Source organism: Tursiops truncatus, chromosome 1 (genome assembly GCF_011762595.2).
Source record: "Tursiops truncatus isolate mTurTru1 chromosome 1, mTurTru1.mat.Y, whole genome shotgun sequence".
Classification (NCBI taxonomy): domain Eukaryota; kingdom Metazoa; phylum Chordata; class Mammalia; order Artiodactyla; family Delphinidae; genus Tursiops; species Tursiops truncatus.
This window is the reverse complement of record NC_047034.1, coordinates 149,458,782-149,483,271: the sequence shown is the minus strand read 5'-3', so window position 1 is coordinate 149,483,271 and position 24,490 is coordinate 149,458,782. Positions and strand designations below refer to the sequence as shown.

The 24,490-nt window shown below is 40.4% G+C and overlaps 1 protein-coding gene across 1 annotated transcript in view; it reads right to left on the bottom strand.

The window, feature by feature from the left end:
* Window positions 1-24,490, bottom strand: part of ZMYND12 (zinc finger MYND-type containing 12) — a 34,343-nt gene that overhangs the window by 4,378 nt on the left and 5,475 nt on the right. Inside the window, exons 2-7 of the mRNA XM_019938001.3 lie at window positions 19,072-19,213; window positions 18,224-18,395; window positions 10,562-10,731; window positions 8,109-8,231; window positions 5,503-5,614; window positions 4,128-4,277 (exon numbers count right to left, since the gene is read on the bottom strand). Coding sequence (XP_019793560.1) covers window positions 4,128-4,277; window positions 5,503-5,614; window positions 8,109-8,231; window positions 10,562-10,731; window positions 18,224-18,395; window positions 19,072-19,213 — 869 coding nt within the window. The remainder of the gene's footprint in view (window positions 1-4,127; window positions 4,278-5,502; window positions 5,615-8,108; window positions 8,232-10,561; window positions 10,732-18,223; window positions 18,396-19,071; window positions 19,214-24,490) is intronic.

Sequence of the window (24,490 nt, the reverse complement as noted above, 5' to 3'; positions counted from 1 at the left end):
ACGCAGGCCTCTCACTGCCGTGCCCTCTCCGTTGTGGAGCACTGGCTCCGGACGCGCAGGCTCAGTGGCCATGGCTCACGGGCCCAGCCACTCTGCAGCATGTGTGATCCTCCCGGACCAGGGCACGAACCCGTGTCCCCTGCATCAGCAGACAGACTCTCAACCACTGCACCACCAGGGAAGCCCTCTAGGTATTTTTTAATTTCCTCTTTGATTTCTTCAGTGATCTCTTGGTTATTTAGTAATGTACTGTTTAGCCTCCATGTATTTGTATTTTTTACAGTTTTTTTCCTGTATTGATGTCTAGTCTTACAGCATTGTGGTCAGAAAAGGTACTTGATACAATTTCAATTTTCTTAAATTTATCAAGGCTTGATTTGTGACCCACGATATGATCCATCCTGGAGAATGTTCCATGAGCACTTGAGAAGAAGATGTATTCTGTTGTTTTTGGATGGAATGTCCTATAAATATCAATTAAGTCCATCTTGTTTAATGTATCATTTAAAGCTTGGGTTTCCTTATTTATTTTCATTCTGGATGATCTTTCCATTGGTGAAAGTGGGGTGTTAAAGTCCCCTACTATGATTGTGTTACTGTCAATTTCCCCTTTTATGGCTGTTAGCATTTGCCTTATGTATTGAGGTGCTCCTATATTGGGTGCATAAATATTTAAAATTGTTATATCTTCTTGGATTGATTCCTTGATCATTATGTAGTGTCCTTCTTTGTCTCTTGTAATAGTCTTTATTTTAAAGTCCATTTTGTCTTATATGAGAATTGCTACTCCAGCTTTCTTTTGATTTCTATTTGCATGGAATATCTTTCTCCATCCCCTCACTTTCAGTCTGTACATGTTCCTAGGTCTGAAGTGGATCTCTTGTAAGCAGCATATATACAGGTCTTGTTTTTGTATCCATTCATCCAGTCTATATCTTTTGGTTGGAGCATTTAATCCATTTACATTTAAGGTAATTATCGATATGTATGTTCTTATTACCATTTTCTTAACTGTTTTGGGTTTGTTATTGTAGTTCTTTTCCTTCTCTTGTATTTCCTGCCTAGAGAAGTTCCTTTAGCATTTGTCGTAAAGCTGCTTTGGTGGTGCTGAATTCTCTTAGCTTTTGCTTGTCTGTAAAGTTTTTAATTTCTCTGTCGAATCTCAATGGGATCCTTGCTAGATAGAGTAATCTTGGTTGTAGGATTTTCCCTTTCATCACTTTAAATATGTCCTGCCACTGCCTTCTGGCTTGCAGAGTTTCTGCTGAAAGATCAGCTGTTAACCTTATGGGGATCCCCTTGTATGTTATTTGTTGCTTTTCCCTTGCTGCTTTTAATATTTTTGCTTTGTATTTAATTTTTGATGGTTTGATTAATATGTGTCTTGGCATGTTTCTCCTTGGATTTTTCCTGTGTGGGACTCTCTGTGCTCCCTGGACTTGATTGACTATTTCCTTTCCCATACTAGGGAAGTTTTCAACTATAATCTCTTCAAATATTTTCTCAGTCCTTTTCTTTTTCTCTTCCTCTGGGACTCCTATAATTTGAATGTTGGTGCATTTCATGTTGTCCCAGAGGTCTCTGAGACTGTCCTCAATTCTTTTCATTCTTTTTTTTTTTTTTTTTTTCTGCTCTGTGGTAGTTATTTCCACTATTTTATCTTCCAGGTCACTTATTCTTTCTTCTGCCTCAGTTATTCTGCTATTGATTCCCTCTAGAGAATTTTTAATTTCATTTATTGTGTTGTACATCATTGTTTGTTTGCTCTTTAGTTCTTCTAGGTCCTTGTTACATGTTTCTTGCATTTTCTCCATTCTATTTCCAAGATTTGGGATCATCTTTACTATTATTACTCTGAATTCTTTTTCAGGTAAACTGCCTATTTCCTCTTCATTTGTTTGGTCTGGTGGGTTTTTACCTTGCTCTTTCATCTGCTGTGTATTTCTCTGTCTTCTCATTTTGCTGGGTTTGGGGTCTACTTTTCACAGCCTGCAGGTTCGAAGTTCCCGTTGTTTTTGGTGTCTGCCCCCAGTGGGTAAGGTTGGTTCAGTAGGTTGTGTAGGCTTCCTGGTGCAGGGGACTGGTGCCTGTGTTCTGGAGGATGAGGCTGGATCTTGTCTTTCAGGTCTGCAGGACAGCGTCTCGTGGTGTGTTTTGGGGTGTCAACTTATTATGTTTTTAGGCAGCCTCTTTGATATTGGGTGGGGTTGTGTTCCTGTCTTGCTAGTTGTTTGACATGGGGTGTCCAACATTGGAGCTTGATGGTCATTGAGTGGAGCTGGGTCTTAGCATTGAGACTGAGGTCTCTGGGAGAGCTCTCGCCGATTGATATTACAAGGGGCCAGGAGGTCTCTGGTGGACCAATGTCCTGAACTCGGCTCTCCCACCTGAAAGGCTCAGGCCTGACACCTGGCTGGAGCACCAAGACCCTGTCAGCCACATGGCTCTACTCGCAAAGGGGAAAGGGGTGCCTCAGCAAGCCGAGCAGGTGCTTTCACCCCCCTCCATCTCTTCTTTTCTCCCTTATTTCCTTCCTCCCTTCCTTCCTTCCTTCCTTCCTTTCCTCTTTCTCTCCTTACTGTCTTTCAATAAATATTTATTGAAAGGCTACTATGTTCCAGGTACTGTGACTATAGGCAGAAATTCCTACCCTTGTGAAATTGACAATATAGTGGGGGAACGAGGCAATCAACAAGACAAATAATTAAAATGCAATGGTATCTTAAATAGTGATTCACGCTAAGGAAAAAAATAAAGCAGGAAGGGGAACAGGAAGCATTAACGGTGGCAGTGGGGGTTTGCCGTTTCAGACAGAGGGCAGGGAAAGCCTTACTGAAAAGCAGACAGCTGAGTCCAGAGCTGAAGGAAGCGAGGTGCCAATCCTTAGTAGATAGAGGTGTCCCTTTTCTCTAAGGACCTCTTGCAGACCTAACACCCTTAACACACCTTGGGGGAATGACTTCCTTGAATGGAAAATGAGACCCTGAAATGTAGAAAAGAGGCTTTGTCCACTGTAAACTTGGACATACAATGGAAATGTTCCCTGTTCCCTAACCCCTCTCACGCCCATCCCACATAGGGCCACTGTCCCTCTTTTGTGCTCCCACAGGGCCCTGGGCTTTACTATCACACTCTATTTTAACCCACAGACTGGGAGCTCTTCCAGGCCCTGGTATACAGTAGGTGCTTAGTAAAAGTTTGCTGATGAAAGGAAAGAAGGAAGAAAGGAAGGGAGGAAGGGAGCGGGGTAAGGACATCTTAAATTTTCCCATGTCACCCACACAGAAAGACCTCCTCCAACCATCCTCCCTCCTCTCTCCCCTTGTCTGCTTTACTTTTCTTTGTAGTGCTTTTCACTCTCTGAAATTATATTACATATTTATATGTTTACTTGTTTATTGTAACTTCCCCTCCTCCAGAAAAATGTAAGTCACTTGGAAATAGGGAACTTGGCTGGTGGTTCACCACTGCACCCCCAGTCCCTAAGACTGTGCCTTGCAAATGGTAGAACCTCAATAAATACCTGAATGAATGAGTGGATCAGTCAATCAATAAATCAAGAACCCTGAGATATGCCACCTGCTGTCTATAAGAAATTGGGCAAGCAATGGACCCTCTCTGTGCCTTAGTTTCCTTATCTGTAAAGTGGGAATAATAAAATACCTTCTTTGTAAAGTTAGTATGAGAATTAAATGTGATAATTCATGTAAAGTACTTAGGCTAGTGACTGCCACACAAAAAGCACTCAAGAACAATTACCTTTTGAATTATTATTTCTGCCTGGATCCCTCCAGCAACAGGGAACTCACTACCTGAGTATGGTTAGAGCAACTACTCCAACCCCCCAAGGACTCCCCAGAGCCCTTCTTCCCTGCAGGCTTCCTAGCACTGCCCCAGCCTCAGTTAACCTGTGCAACCCTAGGGTGGCCCCCTTGAGGGAAGAAGACAACCTCATTTCCACTGTGCAGGTTGGACTCAACACATAAGAAATGTCATGAGCATCTGAACTTTTTTGGAGTGAAGGCTTACTCTGAGGGTAAAAGCTAGTGCAGTTGGGCAAAACACAGCTGAAATCAACTAGAGGAACTTCTCCCTCCATTTTAGACATGCTTCTTTTCTAGGGGAACTTGCCTTTGAAGAATTCACCATCAGGTAGTAAAGCATGAACAGGATTTTTAGAACAAAGATTGTTTTTTGGGGAGCTTTGTCAGATGTAGATTCTCGAATCTTCAAGATTGAAGTCAGGATCTGAATGGCTTCTGCTTCCTGGGCTTCATCTGTGATGGAAAGAAAGGGAGGAAAGAAGAAACAGGCCCTAGGGCAGCTGCATCTACCCTCAGGGATAAGCAACCTGTTAGGGCACCTGTCCTTCAGGCAGTTCACCAGCTCTGCCCAGCGTGTCATTACCAGAGTAACCTAAAAAAAGCAAAACAAAACAAAAAACAAAACTCATTCCTACAGGTCCCAGAGTTGCTTAGCTTTCTTTCTTTCAGAGTCCTAAACTAGATCTCTTAGGCCCCCAATACAGGGAATTTGTCATGGTGGGATTTCTTGGGTCCAACTCAACTTCCATTCTATAGCAAGAGGAGGGAGCCGGGGCTTCTGGCAGCCATAGCACCTTAATTCCTCTTCCCCAAATCCAAAGATGCTTAAGCAGTAGCCTTTCTGCTTTTCCCCATGTGAGGCTAAGCTTAGAGAAAAAGACAGAAAAGACATACACTGTAATGTTAAGGTTGGCTGTCTTTGGATAGCTATGATTTCTGAGTTTTCTACTTATTATAAAACTGCTTTTATAATAAGAGAAAATTCAATAAAATTACTAATTTTTTGAATCTTAGCTCCAAACTTCTCCTCCAAGAAGTCTTCCCTCTTCAACACCATCCAACTGTCCTCACCTCTTCATTCTGGGACTCAGCTCGTAATATAATTTGTACTTGTAGAAGTTTTCTTTTCTTTCACATAGTTGCTGTCTCACCCACTACACTATATGTCTCTTTTGAGAAGAAACTAGATCTTCCATATCTTTTTATGATCTCAGAGGGAATGATGCTGTACTCAGCCTTCAGCCCTTTGCTGAGGTGGGTAGAGAGATGACTCAGACTCAGCCCTGCCACTGAGAAGTTCACTGTCCAGTAAAGGAAGAGGATAAGGCACCAGAACAAATGAGCAATGGGCCTTCCGTGTGGAGTCTGGAGAGATAACACATAAAAAATGGATGCCCTGCAGGAATCTCAGGGGGCTCCGGCAGGGTCTTTTTTTCCTCCAGATCTGTCCCTTAGTAACTCCCCTGCAAGGCTGTGTGTGACGCTAGGGACCTGAATTCTTCCCACTGCTCGTCAAATCTCTTTGATCCCCCTGTCTCAGTTTGCCCGTTGGCAAAATGGGAAGGTGGCTCTGATGTGCCCCACGACAGGCACAGCTGCTCTCCCTCTGAGGGGAAAAGTCTGTGGATCAGAAAAGATGAAGTCACTGCTCTGCTTCCTGGGGAGAACTGCCACTTACCCAAGCCAGTGTCGGTCTCAAATTGTTTGCCTAGTAGATCTACTTGTTGGGTGCGAGCCTGTGAGAGGACTTGATAGTGATTGTTCAAATATTCATTCCAGATCTCAGAGACCTGTTGGGAAAGGAGATGGTAATCAGACAAGCAAGCTGGACCTTAGCCACTGGACCAGCCAGCTGAGAGGGCAGCACCTCTGCCCAGGCTTCCTGCCGGTCTGCAGACTCCCTCTCTCGTTGTGCCTGAAGGCAGTGGGAGCCTTAGGAGCCCAAAGGTGCTTGGCCAAGGTAAGTGTGACAAGTGTTGGGCTGCAAAGGGCACATGGAGGGCTGACCTGGGGACAGCCCTGGTGGGGTCTAATTACAATGGCTACCATGTGTTGAGCACACCTACCTTTACATCCTCCCAACATCCCAATTACGGTCGTATTCTTATTACTCCCGTTTCATAGATCAATAAACTGAGGTTCAGAAAAGTTAAGATCACTCTTGACTTTTGGTAAAAGCTACTATGTGGCACAGCCAGGATTTAAATTCAAGTCTGCCTGATTCCAAAGTTCATTTTTTTCTCAGCTGCACAACAATGCCTCTTCTTCAGAAGTGGGTCTAAAATATGAATAAACAGTCACCACTTGACAACCTATATCACACACAGAAATTGTTGTTTGCTAAGTAAGGTGTTACTATATGAAGATAACCAACATTTTAATATATTGGAAACAGTTTTTTAAGGAAGGTCCATAGTGTTCTCCATAGTGGTTGTATCCATTTACATTCCCACCAACATTGCAAGAGGGTTCGCTTTTCTCCACACCCTCTCCAGCATTTATTGTTTGTAGATTTTTTTGATGATGGCCATTCTGACCAGTGTGAAGAGATACCTCATTGTAGTTTCAATTTGCATTTCTCTAATAGTTAGTGATGTTGAGCACATTTTCATGTGTTTGTTGGCCATCTGTATGTCTTCTCTGGAGAAATGTCTATTCAGGCCTTCCACCCTTTTTTTTTTTTTTTTTTTTTTTCGGTACTTGGGCCTCTCACTGTTGTGGCCTCTCGAATTGTGGAGCACAGGCTCCGGACACGCAGGCTCAGCGGTCATGGCTCACGGGCCTAGCTGCTCCTCGGCATGTGGGATCTTCCAGGACCGGGTCACAAACCCATGTCCCCTGCATCAGCAGGCGGACTCTCAACCACTGCACCACCAGGGAAGCCCCACCCATTTTTTCATTAAGTTGTTTGTTTTTTTGATATTGAGCTGCATGAGCTGTTTGTATATTTTGGAGATTAATCCTTTGTCAGTTGCTTCATTTGCAAATATTTTCTCCCTTTCTGAGGGTTGTCTATGACCCAGCAATCCCACTCCTGGGCATATATCCTGAGAAAACCATAATTCAAAAAGACACATGCACACCAATGTTCACTGCAGCACTACTTACAATAGCTAGGACATGGAAGCAACCTAAATGCCCATCAACAGCGGAATGGATAAAGAAGATGTGGTAGATATATACAATGGAATATTACTCAGCCATAAAAAGGAACGAAATTGGATCATCTGTAGGAGATGCATGCACCTAGAGACTGTCATACAGAGTGAAGTAAGTCAGAAAGAGAAAAACAAATATCGTATATTAACACATATATGTGGAATCTAAAAAACTGGTATAGATGGTCTTATTTGCAAAGCAGAAATAGAGACACAGATGTAGAGAATAAACGTAGGAATACCAAGGGGGAAGCTGGGGTGGGATGAATTGGGAGATGTGGATTGACATATATACACTATTGATACTATGTATAAATAGGTAACTAATGAGAATCTACTATAGAGCACAGGGAACTCTGCTCAATGCTCTGCGGTGACCTAAATGGGAAGGAAATCCAAAAAAGAGGGGATATATGTATACATACTTTGCTGTACAGTAGAAACTAACACAACACTGTAAAGCAACTATACTCCAATAAAAATGTTTTTTTAAAAAGAGGAAAATATTGTATAGACTTGACAATCTACAATTGGAATAGATACATACTATTCTAAAGGAATTAAATTAAAACTATTTAAAATTTAAGAAAAAAAGAAGCCTAGCACTTTAGACTCTGTCAAGGTCACCTTCTCTTGCAACTCAGCCCCAAATCATCTGACAGTAAATATATATATATATATATATATATACAGTTTAAAATCTTTCACAGGTAAAGATGGACATTTTAAAGTACTTTCATGTTCTTTGATCCCTTCACAGGACCTTTCAACAATTAGTTTCACTTAAAAACTTCATCTCCTCCTTTATCCCACACCTCAATATGCCCACATTAGCTTGCTCCTAGGGATATGACAGGGTATCTGGCAGCCTATTTGGAGGGGTTTGGTTCTTATTGACCCATAAGCTATTATTTGTTAATTGCTCTATTGATACTAAGGACTAAACTATTTTGGTAGTGGAGAAACCGGAAGAAAGAAAAGTGGAGTATATCATGAATCAAGCTATGTGATTTTGGGCAAGTCACTTCATCTGTCTGTGCCTCGAATATCTCATGAATGGTCTGACACCAGTTGTAAGATACAAGGCCTAAGTATCAAGGCTCAGCTCCCATATTCCCCAGCTCACCTTGGTGTACAATGTGTCTGCCAGGTCCAACTTTTTAAGGCCATAGAAGATATTAGCCAGGTAGAAGTAGCCTCCTGAGGTCCTGATGTGCTCTGTTCCAAATGCACAACTGGCGAAATAAATCTATAGCAGAAGAAAGGAAGAAAGAGAGTGCTTGAGTTTTCTTTGTAAATCATATATCTTATAAAGGACTTGTATCCAGAATCTATAAAGAACTTTTACAACAGCTCGGTTAAAACATGGGCAAAGGATCTGAACAGATAACATGTCACCAAAAAGATACACCAATGGCTAAAGCACATGAAATGATACTCAACATTATTAGTCACTAAGGAAATGCAAAATAAAACCCACAATGAGATACATCTTCACACACACTAGAACTGCTCTAATCAAAAAGACAGAAAATAACACTTATTGGCAAAGTTGTGGCAAAAGTGGAACTCTTGTACATGCTGGTGGGAATATAAAATGATGCAGCCTCTGCGGAAAACAGTTTGGTAGTCCTCAAAAAATTAAACAGTTTTACCACATGACCGAGCAATTCTATTCTTAGGTATATACCCAAGAGGAATGAAGACATGTCTTCACACAAAGACTTGTACACAAATGTTCACAGCAGTGTTATTCATAATAGACAAAAAATGGAAACAACCCAAATGTCCATCAACTGGTGAATGGTAAAGAAATTGTGGTATATCCAGATGATAGCGATAAAAGGAATGAAATATTGCTATATAAACAACGACACGGGTGACTTTCAAAATAATTATGCTAAGTGAAAGAATTCAGATGCAAGAGGCATCATTTATTTAATAATGATTTAATATAAATCATTCATTTATATTAAATGTCCTAAAAAGGTAAATCTAGAAAGACAGAAAGTGGGAATGAGAAATGACTGCAGATGGATATGTGGGCTCTCTTTAGGGTGAAAACTGGATTATGTTGATGGTTGCACAGCTCTAAGTTTACTAAAAATCATTGAATTGTACACTTAATTGTACATACCATTGACTTCTATGGTATGTATCAATAATGCTGTGGTTTGGTTTGGTTTGTTTTTAAGTGAGGCTGAGCTTGATGTAATTCTTAACTATGTGACCCAGCTCAAGAGAGAGTGTGCTTCTGCTTGATTTGTTGAAGGCTGTGAAGTACAGAGAGGAAGCACAAATGAAGAAGTGCATTGGTCAGGCTCCTAGGCGGAAGTAGATGGCACCCTCACAAGTATCAATATTCCCTGAGGCTAGTATAATGAAAGGATTATTTACAGAGACGTGGAAGGTGTACGGAACCAACAAGAGTTAGTGAAGCACTGGGGACTATCAGTAGCAAGAGACCGTTTACAGTCCAAATTCCTGAGAAAACCAGGGGAGAAAGCAGGGTTACCAGGGCCCAGCAAGAGCTAGAGCTGTGGAGGAAGGCTACCTGACAGGAGCCATGGCCATGAGGAACACTGGCCCTGCAGGGACTGGGCTGGTGCAGAAAGGCAGCAGAGTAAATACCTCAACCTCTCTCTGCTCCCAACTTCCACTCCTCTGCCATGCCTTTCACTCTCCAAACCCAGTGAGGCCAAAGAGCAATGGAGTCCACCGAGGTCAGCCTCCCAGGGAAGAGTAGGGCAGAGAATGCATTTGGTGTAAGGGGATATGGAGAATAACCAGCACAACAATGTTTCCAGCAAATTTAGGGGCATCGTGCAGTGGCAGGCAACCAGAGGGAGGGTTGCCCAGTGGAGAGGCTGAAGAGAGACCCAATCTGCACAGAGACTGCAGTCTGATTCTAACCTCATCCAAGTTTCAGGCTCAGGAACTCTTCCCTCTGGTAATATTGTCCAATACTGAAATCCTAACAGAAACCTCATGAATGTGGGAAGAACAGCTCAGTCATCACCCTCATCAACCTATCTAACATCGGTACAGAGTTTTAGAGTTTATAAAGCACTTTCATATACCTCCAGCTCATTTAAATGTAATAACCACACTCTGTAGTAGAGATGTTGATGTTATTTATCAAAATCACAGCCAAAGTACTGCCCATGTCGGGCCCTCTTATTCATCTCTGCAATGACCCAATGAGGCAGAGACTATTTTATGATTACTGTCTTACAGGTGATGAAAGACGTTAAATAATTTATCCAAGTCTGTGTGGCTGGTGAAATGGCAGAGCTGGGACCAGGAGTAAAGCCCTGCTCTTAACCAGGATGCTCTTCTGCCTCCCTTTATCATCCCCCAAGCAATTGAGGCTTGGGAAGTGATGTGACCTGGACAAGGATGCACAGGCAGAAAGTGGAAAGTCTTGAATTCAGGTCGTCAGAATTGTGTTCTTGCTAATACTCCACCAAACAGACAGTTGTACACAGAAAGTTTCAGAGAAATACTCAGTAAAAAAGAAACAACAACAAACAAACAGAGCTGTTCTCAGAAACAATCGGGTGTTATTAATTTGTTTACATCATTGGCCAGATGATAACGGGCTTCCTCATAGTTTTCCTTAGCCATGTAGAGAAGCCCCAGGTTCCGATGCAGTAAGGAGTGGGTGGCGTAAGAACATTCAGCTGATTTGAGGACTGTCCACTGTGCTTGGGATAGATACTCCTCAGCCTGGACGATCCGGCCCAGACCTACCCAAAAGAAATAAAGATTATAATCCATATCCTAGCCAGAGAATACATGATGAAATACGAGTCATCACCTATTCACTCATCTATTCATTGACTTGAATACTTACTGACACACAAAAACTTGTACGTGAATATTCATAGCAGCCTATTCATATTAGCCAAAATATTGAAACAGCTTAAATGTTGGTCAACTGATGAGTAAATATACAAAGTATAGCCTTTCCCTATTCATGAGTGGCATATTATTCAGGCACTAAAGGAATAAAGTACTGATACATACTACAACATGGATGAACCTTGAAAACATTATACTGAGTGAAAGAAGCCAGACACGAAAGGCCACACATTGTATGATTTCATTAATATAAATTTTCCAGAATAGGCAAATCAGAAAGTGGATTGATTAGTAAGTGGCCCAGGACTGTAGGCATGGGAACCGAGGTATGACTGCTATTGGTATTGGGTTTCATTTTGGGGTGACAAAAATGTTCCCGAATTAGATGTGATGATGGTTGCACAATCTTGTGAATATACTAAAACCACTGAATTGTACTTTAAAGGGGAGAATTTTATGGTACATGAATTATATCTCAATTTAAAAATATATGTATATGTATATTTGATACTTTTTATGTGCCAGACCTTGTGTTAAGGGATAGGAATTCAAAGATGAATCAAAGCCATTACTCCTGAAAAATGTACAGCTTGGTTGGTGGAATGCAGACATGAAAACAAGTATATTTGTAATATAGTGTAAATGCAATGATAGTAACATTATAAGGTTTGGAAGTGGAAGAGAGTAGGAAGTGTTTAATTCTTTGGATGGGGTAGAGAAGGACAATGGAGTGGGGAGAGGCATGGTCAGTGTTATGGACTGAATGTTTGTGTTCCCCCCAAATTCATATGTTGAAGCCCTAATCCCTAATGAGACAGTATTTTGAAGTGGGGCCCTTGGGAGGTAATTAGGTCATGAGGGTGGAGCTCTCATGAATGGGATTAGTGCCCTTATAAGAAGAGACAAGAGAGAGATGATCTCTCTTTTGGCCATGTGAGGGTATAGCAAGAAAAGGTGGCTGTCTACAAGTTAGGAAGTGTGTTCTCACCAGACACCAGCTCTGTTGGCACCTTGATCATGGACTTGTAGCCACCAGAACTGTGAGAAATAAATGTTCGTTGTTTAAGCCACCCAGTCTATGGTATTTGTTATAGCAGCCAAGCTAAGATAGTCAGAAAAGTCTGAGCTAAGTTTTGAGGATGAATATAAGTTTTCTAGACAGTTAAGGGAGGGAGGGCATCTCAGGGAGAATTAACACATATGCAAAGTCTTAGAGATATGAAATGGTGTGCTGTGCTTAGAGAACTATATATTGGCCTGTGATGCTGGGGCACAAAGTATAAGGGATCAAGTGGCAGGAAATGAGGCGAAAGAGGTAGGCAGGGCACAGATCATGGAGGGCTTAGGAAGTCGTGCCAAGGAGCTTGATGCATGTGGATAAAAACTAGAGGATTTTCAGAAAAGGAGTGATAACCGCATTCAGATTTAGAAGAGTCCTCTGGCACTATGCCAAGGAGAGACCAGAAGGGAGGAGGAAAAGGAAAACACTCACTAGAAGACTTTTGAAATAGTTCAGGCATGTACTAGACCCTGAACTAAGGCAGCGAATGAAGATGGAGTATATAAAAGAGACATTCAGGAGCTAGAATGGTTATGTGGTTAACCATTTCATGTGGTTAAGTGAAAGTCACCTTTATTTCTAATATTCAAATACTCTTGACCCTTAACTCTTTTTGTTTAGTTGTGAAAGAAAAAAGAAAAGGTCATGAAGAACCTAGCGTGGGAAGGGTAAGCTGTGACAAAGTGAGAGAGTGGCATGGACATATATACACTACCAAACGTAAAATAGATAGCTAGTGGGAAGCAGCCACATAGCACAGGGAGATGAGCTCAGTGCTTTGTGACCACCTGGAGGGGTGGGATAGAGAGGGCGGGAGGGAGGGAGATGCAAGAGGGAAGAGATATGGGAACATATGTATATGTATAACTGATTCACTTTGTTATAAAGCAGAAACTAACACACCATTGTAAAGCAATTATACTCCAATAAAGATGTTAATTAAAAAAGACAAGAAAAAAAAAAAAGAAGATACGTAATAGTTTCTTGCCTACACTTGCCTCCTAGGAAGGTTGTCAGAAGTGAGCAGAAAACTACTTTGAGAACGTTCTGCAGAGCAGGAGACATGCCCTGCGTGTGAAGGGTTCTGTGTGATGGGTGCTGCAGCAGAAATGGCATCAGTAAAGTGTCAGGAGATGAAGACACGGATCCCTCACAAGTCAACCTTCTGTTCTTCTTGTGCTTCCTCCCAGGCCTACTTCACATGTAAGCATTGCTTTATTCTGGTTGTAATCATACCTCTCTGAATTACAGGAGAGGTGAGGAAGAAGCAGTCAACAAGAGGTAGCAAGTAACTGCCTGACCGATGCTCACACTAAAATGGGAAAATATTAGATCAGAATCAAGGGGCCATGGCCCATGATCCTGGCTCATGTTACTTAAATAGGCGAGCCACATTTTCCATCCGGGTTTTGCTTAAAAAAATAAGAGCTTTAGACTGAGGCCCTGTCAAATTTAAGGAAGCAAATGACTCTTAGCTAAGACATTTATCTTGGGAAACAATTGGTAGGGGGCACTGATATATATTGGAAATTCACATGTTTCGTTGTCCAGTTCTCATTTACAGAGGTATTGCTGAAAAAAGGAAGGCCCCCAGGTCAAGCTGAACCACATCTAAACAAGCATCAGTCCCAAAGGAAAAAGCCTACTTGAGAGCAAAAAACTACAAGGCTGCATATTCAGAGAGCAGGGTATAATGAGGTGAGAAGAACAAGCTGTGACAAGCGGGTCAGAACTAAGATTGTGACCAGTGAGTGGGTAAGTTCAGGCATGCCCTCCTACATACAGTGTTTACCTGGAGAGGTGTAGGGATGGAGTAGAGGTAACAGAGACCTAAAGTTGCCAAAGGAAGTGAGACTATCCTGAAGGGTGACTTTCAGGGTATATGCGGTAGAGAGAGAAGGGATGGCCAATTCATGGAGCAGTGGTACTTGTCTTAAGGGTGAGACACAGCAGGCTTACACTGGGTTAGTGGCAGATCTGAGAGACATTATGGGGGAAGATGTTGCAGGACTTGCGGATGAAAGTAAAGGAGCACAGAATAAAACAGTCACAGACGATTCAAAGGTGTGGCTGTGAGGCACTCAGGGGAAGCAAAAGGAATCATTTACTGAGGACCTGCCTTACCCTATGCCTTACACATGCCTTACACTAGGCTAGGCCATCTGCATCTGGGATTTAAGTCTGCCAACAATCCTGCAAAAGAAATATCAGAGGAGGAAACCGCACATTCATTCAACCCTATATTCATCTAATCTGTTGAGTCTCTACCACTCTGCCGGATGCTCAGTGCATGCTGGATCCCTGACCTTAAAAAGTTCACAGTTGAGTGAATTCGTTACACAATAAGGAAACAAAAAATGAAGTGATAGGAAGGAAATGGACAGAACACAGTGATCAAAAAAGGCACGGAGAAACCTACTTTGGATGATTAGGGAACACCTCTCTGAGAAGGTGGCGTTTAAGCAGGTACCTGAAGGTTGAAAAGAAATCAGCCATATAAGAGGGAGAAAACAGCATTCCAGGTGGTATGTGTGAGAGCCCTAAGGTAAGAAAAAGCTTGATGACTAGGATACACGGCTAGTAAAGAGTTGGAACTTGGGCTTCCCTAGTGGCGCAGTGGTTGAAAGTCCGCCTGCCGATACAGGGGACACGGGTTCATGCCCCGGTCCGGGAAGATCCCATCATGCCGCGGAGCGGCTGGGCCCGTGAGCCATGGCCGCTGGGCCTGCACGTCTGGAGCCTGTGCTCCGCAATGGGAGAGGCCACAACAGTGAGAGGCCCGCGTACCGCAAAAAAAAAAAAAAAAAAGAGTTGGAATTTATTACCTAGATTCTCCCGGTTCCAAAACACTAAAAACAGTGGGGGAAGATGAGTAAGGTGGCTCCTCCTTGAAGAGTTACTGAAAATGTCATTTCTAGTGCGTTAAAATTCCAAAGTTTTACTTTGAAAAAAAGTATGAATGCCTCTTATTTTTCCACTCCAGTCTGGAGGAATCTCTAAGGTGGGAGAGGCATGTCCACAGGGGATGTGATTTATTTAGACTTTCAAAAAGGTTGGCAAGGTTTTAAATCAGTAACTGTGGGAGTTAGAATGAAACCTTCCATTTAGACAGCACTTTTCTGCTTGCAAAGCACTTTCCTGTCCGTTATACATAAATTCATTTAAACCTCAAAACAATCCTGTGAAGTGGACTCAGATTCAACAAATGCTTACATAGTTCCCATTTAGGTGTCAGGTTCTAAGGAGTTCTTGAGTACCTTCCCTGCACTAAGTACTGTGCTGGATGTAAAGACACTCCGAGGAGAAAGAATAGACAGAGTCCCAGTTCTCCCTGAACTTATGGTCTAGTGCAGGAGAGGAACTTTAATTAAATAATCTCATCAAAAAATGTATAATTATTATCAAAGTAAGTGCCCAGAAAAAAGAAAGAGGTTTCTAAGTGGATACATAAAAAGAGACCTGACCCAATCTGGGGGCTTGGGAAAGGGTTCTAATCAGGGGGTGGTGACTCAAGCTGAGACCTGAAGGATGAATAGGAGTTAGTTAGGTGAAGGGGAGGGGAAGAGAAGTGAGGGGAGTGGCTAGAGAAGAACCTTCCAGAACAAGGAAGCATCACAGTGCTTCTGAGGAACCGAGAGAAGGCCAACACAACTGAAAGGGAGAGAGAAAAGAATGAGAGGTGAGGTGAGAGAATTCATAAAGGCTGGACCAAACAGGGACTCATAGCTTGCTTTGGGAACTTGGTCTTTATTTATTGGAGTGACTTGGTCACATTTTGTTTGGAGACCACGTTGGAAGGAGGCCAGGGAAGATGTGCAGAGACCAGTTGGCAGGTAGTAATCCAAATAAAAGATGATGGGATTTAGGCTAGGGTGACTTTTCCAAAATCCTATAGCTAGTCAGTGTCAGAGATAAAGAGAGCCTGGGCTGTATTTCCTTGTTTGGTGCTCTTCCTCTAGCTTGGGAGGAGGGACAGTCCAGAATGGCGAGTCAGATCTGAGTAGGGTAAAGAGGGCATTCTTGCAGCTAAGTGGCCTGGTATGAAGTCGGAGCCCAAACCAGTGAGGAGGGGGTCCATACAGAAGAGGCATCCCAGAATAGGAGTCAGAGCCCCCAAAAGGAGAGGAGGGCATCTGCAAGGGGAAAGGATAGGATTGGAGATGGGAGGTTGGCTCATACAGGGTAACCAACTAAATATATAAATACATCAATGAAAATGGAAGCCAGCATTCTCACTGTCAGAGAAGGGAGCTATAAACATGAAATGGGAGAAAATGAGATTGAACCCTGTGGATTTAAATGTACTCCTGTGGACCCACGATCATATACAGATACAGATGTAGAGACGGAGATTTAGAAATAATGCACATATACACATTATTATATTTACACATGTTCCCTAATTCTGTCCATTGAGAGCCTGGGAGCAGCCATACCTCAATAGCAACGAGTATGTCCAGTGCACAACTCCTGGCTTCTAAATTCCATTTTCTGCTAAAACAAATCAGGGCTCCTTGGAGGTATGTTCCAGAAAGCAGGAAAGTGATCAAAGAACAATGGGGAAGAATTCCCTGGCAGTACAGTGGTTAGGACTCCACACTTTCTCTGCCTACGGCTCAGGTTCAATCCTTGGTCGAGGAACTAAGATCCCACAAGCCATGTAGCCAAAAAAAAGAACAATGGGGATGTGTTAAGGAGACACAGAAGCCAGTGTGATGGGCTGCCACCTGCCAAATCAAGGACAGTTTGAACATCAAATTAATGATAGTAATGGACTGTAACCCACTAAATAAAACAGGAAAACAACAGTCTATGTTGATATAAATAAATAAATGAATTCATTGAAAGTTTGTTGAGGAATGGAATATTTATATAGTTCCAAATACCTCTCTATAAAATACTTATTCATTGCAAAGAGAAGAAAGAGTAACTTTACAGAGAAGAAGCCTGGCAGACACCACCTTAATAAAGTAACTTAAATGAACATCATCAATCATGGGACAAAATAAAAACATGTGCCAACTTATAGGATGGGATGAGAAGAACACAGCATCACTTCAGTGATATTCCTGCCAAAGACACATCACCTCAGTCCAGTCATGAGGAAACATCAGAGAAACTCAGATTGAAGGACATTTTGTAAAATAATTGGCCTTTAATCTTTGAAGGCGTCCAAGTCATAAAAGTCAAGGAAAGATTGAGAAACTACTCCAGAATGAAGGAGACTAAAGACACATGGCAACAAAATGAAAGGTGTGATTCTGGACTCTACCCGTTTGCTGTAAAGATGTGATTGGGACAACTGGAAAAGCTGAATGGGGTCTGCTCAGTACATAATCATGGATGATAGTTATACTGTGGTCAAGAAGGAGACGTCTCTGTAGGAAATACATACTGAAGTAGTCAAGGCATAGGGCATCAAGTAAGCAACTTACTCTCAGATAGCTTAGGGAAAAAGTTCTTTGTACTGTATTTCCTACAGTTTTACTTTTCAAAAAGTTTTTTTTTAATAGTGGCTGTTAAGATATAAAGTAGTAGTACAGTACCTAAAAGGCTATCGATGCTCAAAAATGTTAATTCCCCTCAAAAATGCTAATTCTCCTGTTGTAGCAACCACCATGTGTGATGTCTGTGCCCCGCTCTCAGAACTGCCTCTGCCGTCCATAGGAGCAGGTTCCTATTTCCGTGTTTGAACTATGTGACCCTGTCACAAAGGTAGATACAGATAGATGCCGCCGTCAAGCTGAGTCAACACAATTCTTTCTTCCAGGAATTTAACATTGGAAATCAGATGCTAATTAGTTTCTATAACCCACCTTGAACCTGGAGGATATGTAAATTCAATGTAAATTCAGCTACATCTGACATTTTGGGGTAGCTGTCTTCTGCAGTAAGAATAGGGTAGAAAAATCTGGTCTGCAGAGGTGGAAAATAAAGCAGATGCAGAGAGAGAAACCTAGAAACAGAGACAAGAAACAAGACCCCAAGACCCAAGAGACAGAAACAGAGACCACCAGCCTTGGTTTGTTATAGCATTCTGAGTTTAGTATCTCATGAAGTCTCACTTCCCTTAGGACACCTCAGCGTCCTAATAAATTTCCTCCTTTTGCTAAGGCCAGCTAGAGTGGATTTCGTTCAGTTTTACCAAAAAGTCCATGACATCTCCTTCCCCACCTTGTGCCAAACTTTACAGCAATCCTGCTCTTCCACAAAAGGTATCTTGGTGCCGCTGCCAAAGCTGGGTGTTTTGGCCACTGATATGACCCAGTATAGCACTTCTTACAGGCTCCAGGGTGTCTCAAGTCAGTTTCACTTACCAAGGCTGGCCTCGGCCAACAGCAGGTAGGCAGGTACCAGCTCTACTGAACTCATGCCATGAACACTCATGCGGAAGCGAAGAGAGTGCAAAGCTGCTGGGACAGCATCTTCATGTTTTCCTTCAAAGATATATTTCTGGGCTACGGTGTAGCAAAATTCGATCAAATGCTTCTGTGGAAAAAAAAAACTAGACTCTCTGAGACAGTCTAAGGGTAAAAGGCAATGGTGGATATAGGTACACCTGGAGATAGGGCCAACACCTGATGACCTGCTCGAGAGCACACAGTGAGCCTGCCTGCATTGAGACGGACATGAGACCCAAAATAGGTGATTAAAAAGGCAAACTCTGGACTGTGAGTTCCTCAAGGTCCAGGAACAAGTATCTTCTCATCTTAGGTTGGTGCTTGGCATAAATGAGTGCTCAATATAAAATTATTAAGTGATTATTATTCTTACATTTTTAATAAAATTTTAGTTTAGCAAAGCTGTAATGTCTCAGGACAATCTAAAATGTTCTGTCTTTCTATTTGAGTTAATTTTGAAAGAAACATATTTTTCCTTCTGGAATTATCCTGCTTCACTAATATCACTAATATTAACTAATATAATATTAACTAATATTAACTAATATATTAACTAATATTCACTAATATAACTAATATTCACTAATGCTGCAGGTTTTCAGTAGATATGTGGAGAACAACAATGGTATTGAGGACATAAAGACATAAAACCAAGTCTCTGCCCTCAGAGGTTATAGTTTAGTGACCTCGCACAGTACAACCTTTTCCCTGGGCAGGTTCTCTGCACCCGTGAGTTAACCCTGCAACCGTCCTATAAGCCCTACCTGCCGCTGCTGCAGCTGCTGCAGGCCATGCTGCCGTTCTTCCTCTGAGTTGTAGAAGGGCATGGAAGTGCGCAGGGGAATCAGCAGCTGACATATCTTCTCATGGATGCTGCCCCAATCAGCTCTTTGATGAACCACACCACTGACAACGAAAACGTGGACTTCATTATCTTTACCTTTGGCTTGCCCACTGGTTCTCCTGGCCCTACTGCTGGCCCAGCCCTAGAAACTAGAAAAGTAAGCCCAACACAAACCAGGCAGGGAGCCCAAAGCCATTTCCGACACAAATTGCTTTTCCTTCACGTGGTTATTGGGTGGCGGTGTAAAAACCAGGGGTGCGGGAGGATGTTGTTTCTGCAGGCAGTTATATGCTATGGTTATTCTGCTTTTCTTCTTCATTAATGACAACAAAGACAACTTTAACTCTGCATGGGTCTAAGATCATTTTCAAAATATCTGAACACTGAAGCTGATGAATTTAAGTGTCTTTTTCTTAGGGAAAGGAAAGAAATTTACATTTGATGAGGCTCTAGGAGACACTTTCCCTGTAATTAGTATATATACCAATTATAGGTATATATATATGCCAGTTATAGGTATATATATATACCAATTATAGGTATATATATATATATATACCAATTATAAGTATATATACCAATTATAGGTGTGTGTATATATATATATATATATATATATATGTTGCATGGCTTGGGAGAGCACCATTTGCATTGTCTTCTGTGCTCTAGGAGGGCCATTCACATAGAATACACTGTGAATGCCCTCCAGTCCTAGTGGTGCAGCAGGTGGTCATGAAAGTAACTGTTTAACTTTTTGAAAACAAGACAAAATCATTATTTTTTTAAGGTAAGGAAGCACAGGTGTCAAGAGTAAGTAGTTACTCTAGGCCTGTACTCCAAAGCCAGTCATTTTTTAGTTCCCCAGAGGGAAGCATTGTGGCAGTTTGGTATACAGCTTTTCTGACTGTTTTATATGCATATTTAGTATTTTTTAAACACTTAATTGGACAGCACAAATATAGAACATTTGCATCATTGCAGAAAAATTCTATTGGACAGCACTCCTACAGAGAATCTACTCCCATTCTTTTTTTTTTTTTTTTTTTTAATGGCCGTGCCACGTGGCTTGCAGGATCTTAATTCCCCCGATCAGGAACTGAACCCACATCCTCAGTAGTGAAAGCGTGGAGTCCCAACCACTGGGCCACCAGGGAATTGCCTCCTATTCCTTACATAATTGCCTCTATGAATGACTCCCAAATCCATTACCTAATCTGACCCTTCCTCCAAATATGTTTATATAATTGATACATAATTGATATTGATATATAATTCACATACAATAAAAGTCATCCTCTTAAAGTGCACAGTTCAATGTTTTTATTATATTCTTGAGGTCATATAGCCATCACCCTATCTAATTTCAGGGCATTTTCATCACTCAAAAAAGAAACTCCATTTATTCTAGCAGGTACTCTCATTCTTCCCTCCAACCACTGTTGCCCAGAAGCCACTAATCTATTTTCTCTATGCATTTGCCTGTTCTGGACTTTGCATATAAATGGAAACAGACAATATGGCTTTTATGTCTGTATTCTTTACTACTGAATACTATTCCACTGAATGGCTATATCATTTTTTGTCTATCCATTCATCAGGTGGTAGATATTTGGGTTGTTTCCAGTTTTTGGCTATTATTATTACTGAACAGTTGTGAACAAGTTTTTGTGCGAACATATATTTTCAATTCTCTTGGGTACACCTAAGAATGGAATTGCTGGGTTATACAGTAACTTTATGATTAAACTTTTGAGGACTGCCAAACTGTTTTAACATAGGTTGTACCACTTTACACTCCCACCAGTGATGTATGAGGGTTCCATTTTTTCTACATCCTCGTCAATGCTTGCTATTTTCTGTCCTTTTTTATTATAGCCATTATAGTGTGTGTGAGGTAGTATATCATTGTGGTTTTATTCTGCATTCCCTTAATAACTAATAATGTTGAGCATCATTTTATGTGCTTATTGGCCATTTGTATATCTTCTTTGAAGAAATGTTGATTCAAATCCTTTGCCCATTTTTTTAAACCAGGTCCTTTATCTTTTTATTTTTGAGTTTTAAGTGTTCTTTGCATATTCTGGATAATAGATCCTTAACATATATGATCCGCAAATATTTTCTCCAATTCTGTGGGTTGTCTTTTCACTTTCTTGATAGTGTGCTCTGATGCACAAAAGTTTTTCATTTTGATGGTGCCCAACTTATCTATTTTTCCTTTGGTTCCTTGTGCTTTTAGTGTCATATCTAAGAACTGTTCCCTAATCCAAAATCACACAGATTTACAACTATGTTTCCTTTTAAAAGTTTTATGTTTTAACTCTTATATTTAAGTCTTTTTGAACATGGTGTAAAGTAGGGGTCCAAATTCTTCTTTTGCATATGGATATCCAGTTATCCCTGCACCATTTGGAAGGGACCATTCTTTTCTTAATTAAATGGTCTTGGCACCCTTGTTGAAAATCAATTGACCATACAATTAATCTACAACTAAGGAGACAAAAATATACAATGGAGAAAAGACAGTCTCTTCAAAAAGTGGTGCCGGGAAAATTGGACAGCTACATGTAAAAGAACATTCTCTAACAAACACCATATACAAAAATAAACTCAAAATGTATGTAAGACCAGAAACCATAAAACTCCTATAGGAAAACATAGGCAGGAACTCTCTCTGACATAAATCACAGCAATATTTTTTTGGATCTGTCACCTAAAGCAAAGGAAATAAAAGCAAAAATAAACAAATGGGACCTAATTAAACTTAAAAGCTTTTGCACAGCAAAGGAAACCACTGACAAAATGAAAAGACAACCTACTGAATGGGAGAAAATATTTGCAAATGATATGACCATCATATATAATCCATCATATATAAATAGCTCATACAACTCAACATCAAAAAAAACAACAACCCAATTAAAAAATAGGAAGAAGAACTGAGTAGATGTTTTTCCATAAAAGGCATGTAGATGGCCAATAGGCACATGAAAAGATGCTCAACATCACTAATCATCAGTGAAATGCAAATCAAAACCACAATGGCTATCAACAAAAAAGAACACAAGTAAATGTTGGCAAGGATGCAGAGAAAAGGGAACCCTCATACACTGTTGGGGGAAATGTAAATTGGTGCAGCCACTGTGGAAGACAGTATGGAGTAGTCTCAAAAAACTAAAAATAGAATTACCATATGACCCAGCAATTCCACTCCTGGGTATATAGCCAAAACAAAAAAAAATTCATTTGAAAAGATACATGCACCCCAATATTCATAGCACTATTTACAACTGCCAAGATATGGAAGCAACCTAAGTGTCCATCACCACATGAATGAATAAAGAAGATGTGAGATATATATATATATATATATATATATATATATATATATATACACACACACACACACACATACACACACACACACACTGGAATACTGCTAAGATAAAATGAATGAAATTTTGCCATTTGCAGCAACATGGATGGACTTGGAGGGTATCATGCTAAGTGAAACAAGTCAGACAGAGAAAGGCAAATACCGTAATGATATCACTTATATGTGGAATCTAAAAAATACAACAAATTAGTGACTATAACAAAAAAGAAGCAGACTCATTGATATAGGGAACAAACTAGTGGTTACCAGTAGCGAGAGGGGCAATATAGGGGTATAGGGTTAAGAGGTACAAACTACTATGTATAAAATAAGTTACAAGGATATATTGTACAACATGGGGAATGTAGCCATATTTTATAATAACTATAAATGGAATATTGCCTATATTTCAATTTTTAAAAACTGCAAAAAAAAGAAAAAGAAAATCAATTGGCCATAGATGTATGTGCTTATTTTTGGACTCTCAATTCTATTCCATCAATCTATAGGTCTATCCTTATTCTAGTACCACACTATCTTTATTACTGTAGCTTTGTAGTAACTTTTGAAATTGAGAAATGTGAGTTCTCCAACTTTGCTCTTTTTTGAGATTCTTTTAGCTATTCTGGGTCCCTTTCATTTTCATATGAATTTTAGGATCAGAGTGTCCATTCATGCAAAAATGACAATTGGAATTTTTACAGGGATTGCATTGAATCTGCAGATCAAACTGTTTCATATTAAGTCTCCCAGTCTGTGAATATGAAATATCCTTCCACTTATTTAGGTTTTCTTTAATTTTGTTCCACAATATTTTGTATCTTTCCAGTGTATAAGTCTTGTACTTCTATGGTTATTCCTTTATTTAAAGTGCTATTGTAAATGGAATAGCTGTCTTAATTTCATTTTTAGATTGCTAGTATACAGAAATATAAGTGATTTTTGCATATTTGTCTTGTATATCCTGTAACCTTTCTGAATTCACTTATTAGCTCTAATAGTTTTTTTGTGGGTTCTTCAGGGGGTTCTCTATATAAGATCATGTCATCTGTGAATAGAGGTACTTTTACTCCTTCTTTTCCAAGCTGGATGCTTTTTATTTCATTGTCTTCCCTAATTGCCCCAACTAGAACCTCTAGTACAACGTTGAATAGAAGTGGTGAAAGTGACATTCTTGCCTCATTTCTGATTTTACAAGGGAAAGATTTTATAGACTTTGACTATTAAGTATGATGCTAATGTTGTGTTTCTCTATGGTTCTTTCATAGATACTCTTTACCAAGTTACAGAAATTCCTTTCTATTCCTACTTTGTTAAGTATTTTTATCATGAAGGGTGTTGGATGTTGCCAAATGTTTTTTCTGTATCTATTGAGATGATTATATGATTTTTTTCTTTATTCTATTAAGATGATGTTTTATATTGATTGATATTCATATGTTGAACCAACCTTGAATTCCTGGGAGAAATTCCATTAGGTCATGATATATAATTCTTTTTATATTCTGCTGGATTTGGTCTGCTAGTATTTTGTTAAGGATTTCTGCATCTATATTCATAAGGGATATTGGTCTGTAGTTTCCTTTTGATGTTTTTCTCTGGTTTTGGTGTTAGGATAATATCAGCCTCATAAAAAGTTGGGAACTCTTCCCTCTTCTTCTATTTTCTGGAAGAGTTTGTGAAGAATTGTTAAGTCTTCTTTAAATATTTGACAGAATTCACCAGTGAAATCCTCCTGGGCTTTTCTTTGTGAAAAGTTTTTTGATTACTTAGCTAAATCTCTTTATTTATAGACCTACTCAGATATTCTATTTCTTCTTGAGTAGTTTTGGTAGTTTGTGTCTTATTAGGAATATATTTCATCTAGGACTTCAAATTTGTTGGCATACAATTGTACATAGTATTCTCATAATCCCTTTTATTTCTGTAAAGTTGGTAGCAATGTCTCCACTTTCATTTTCTT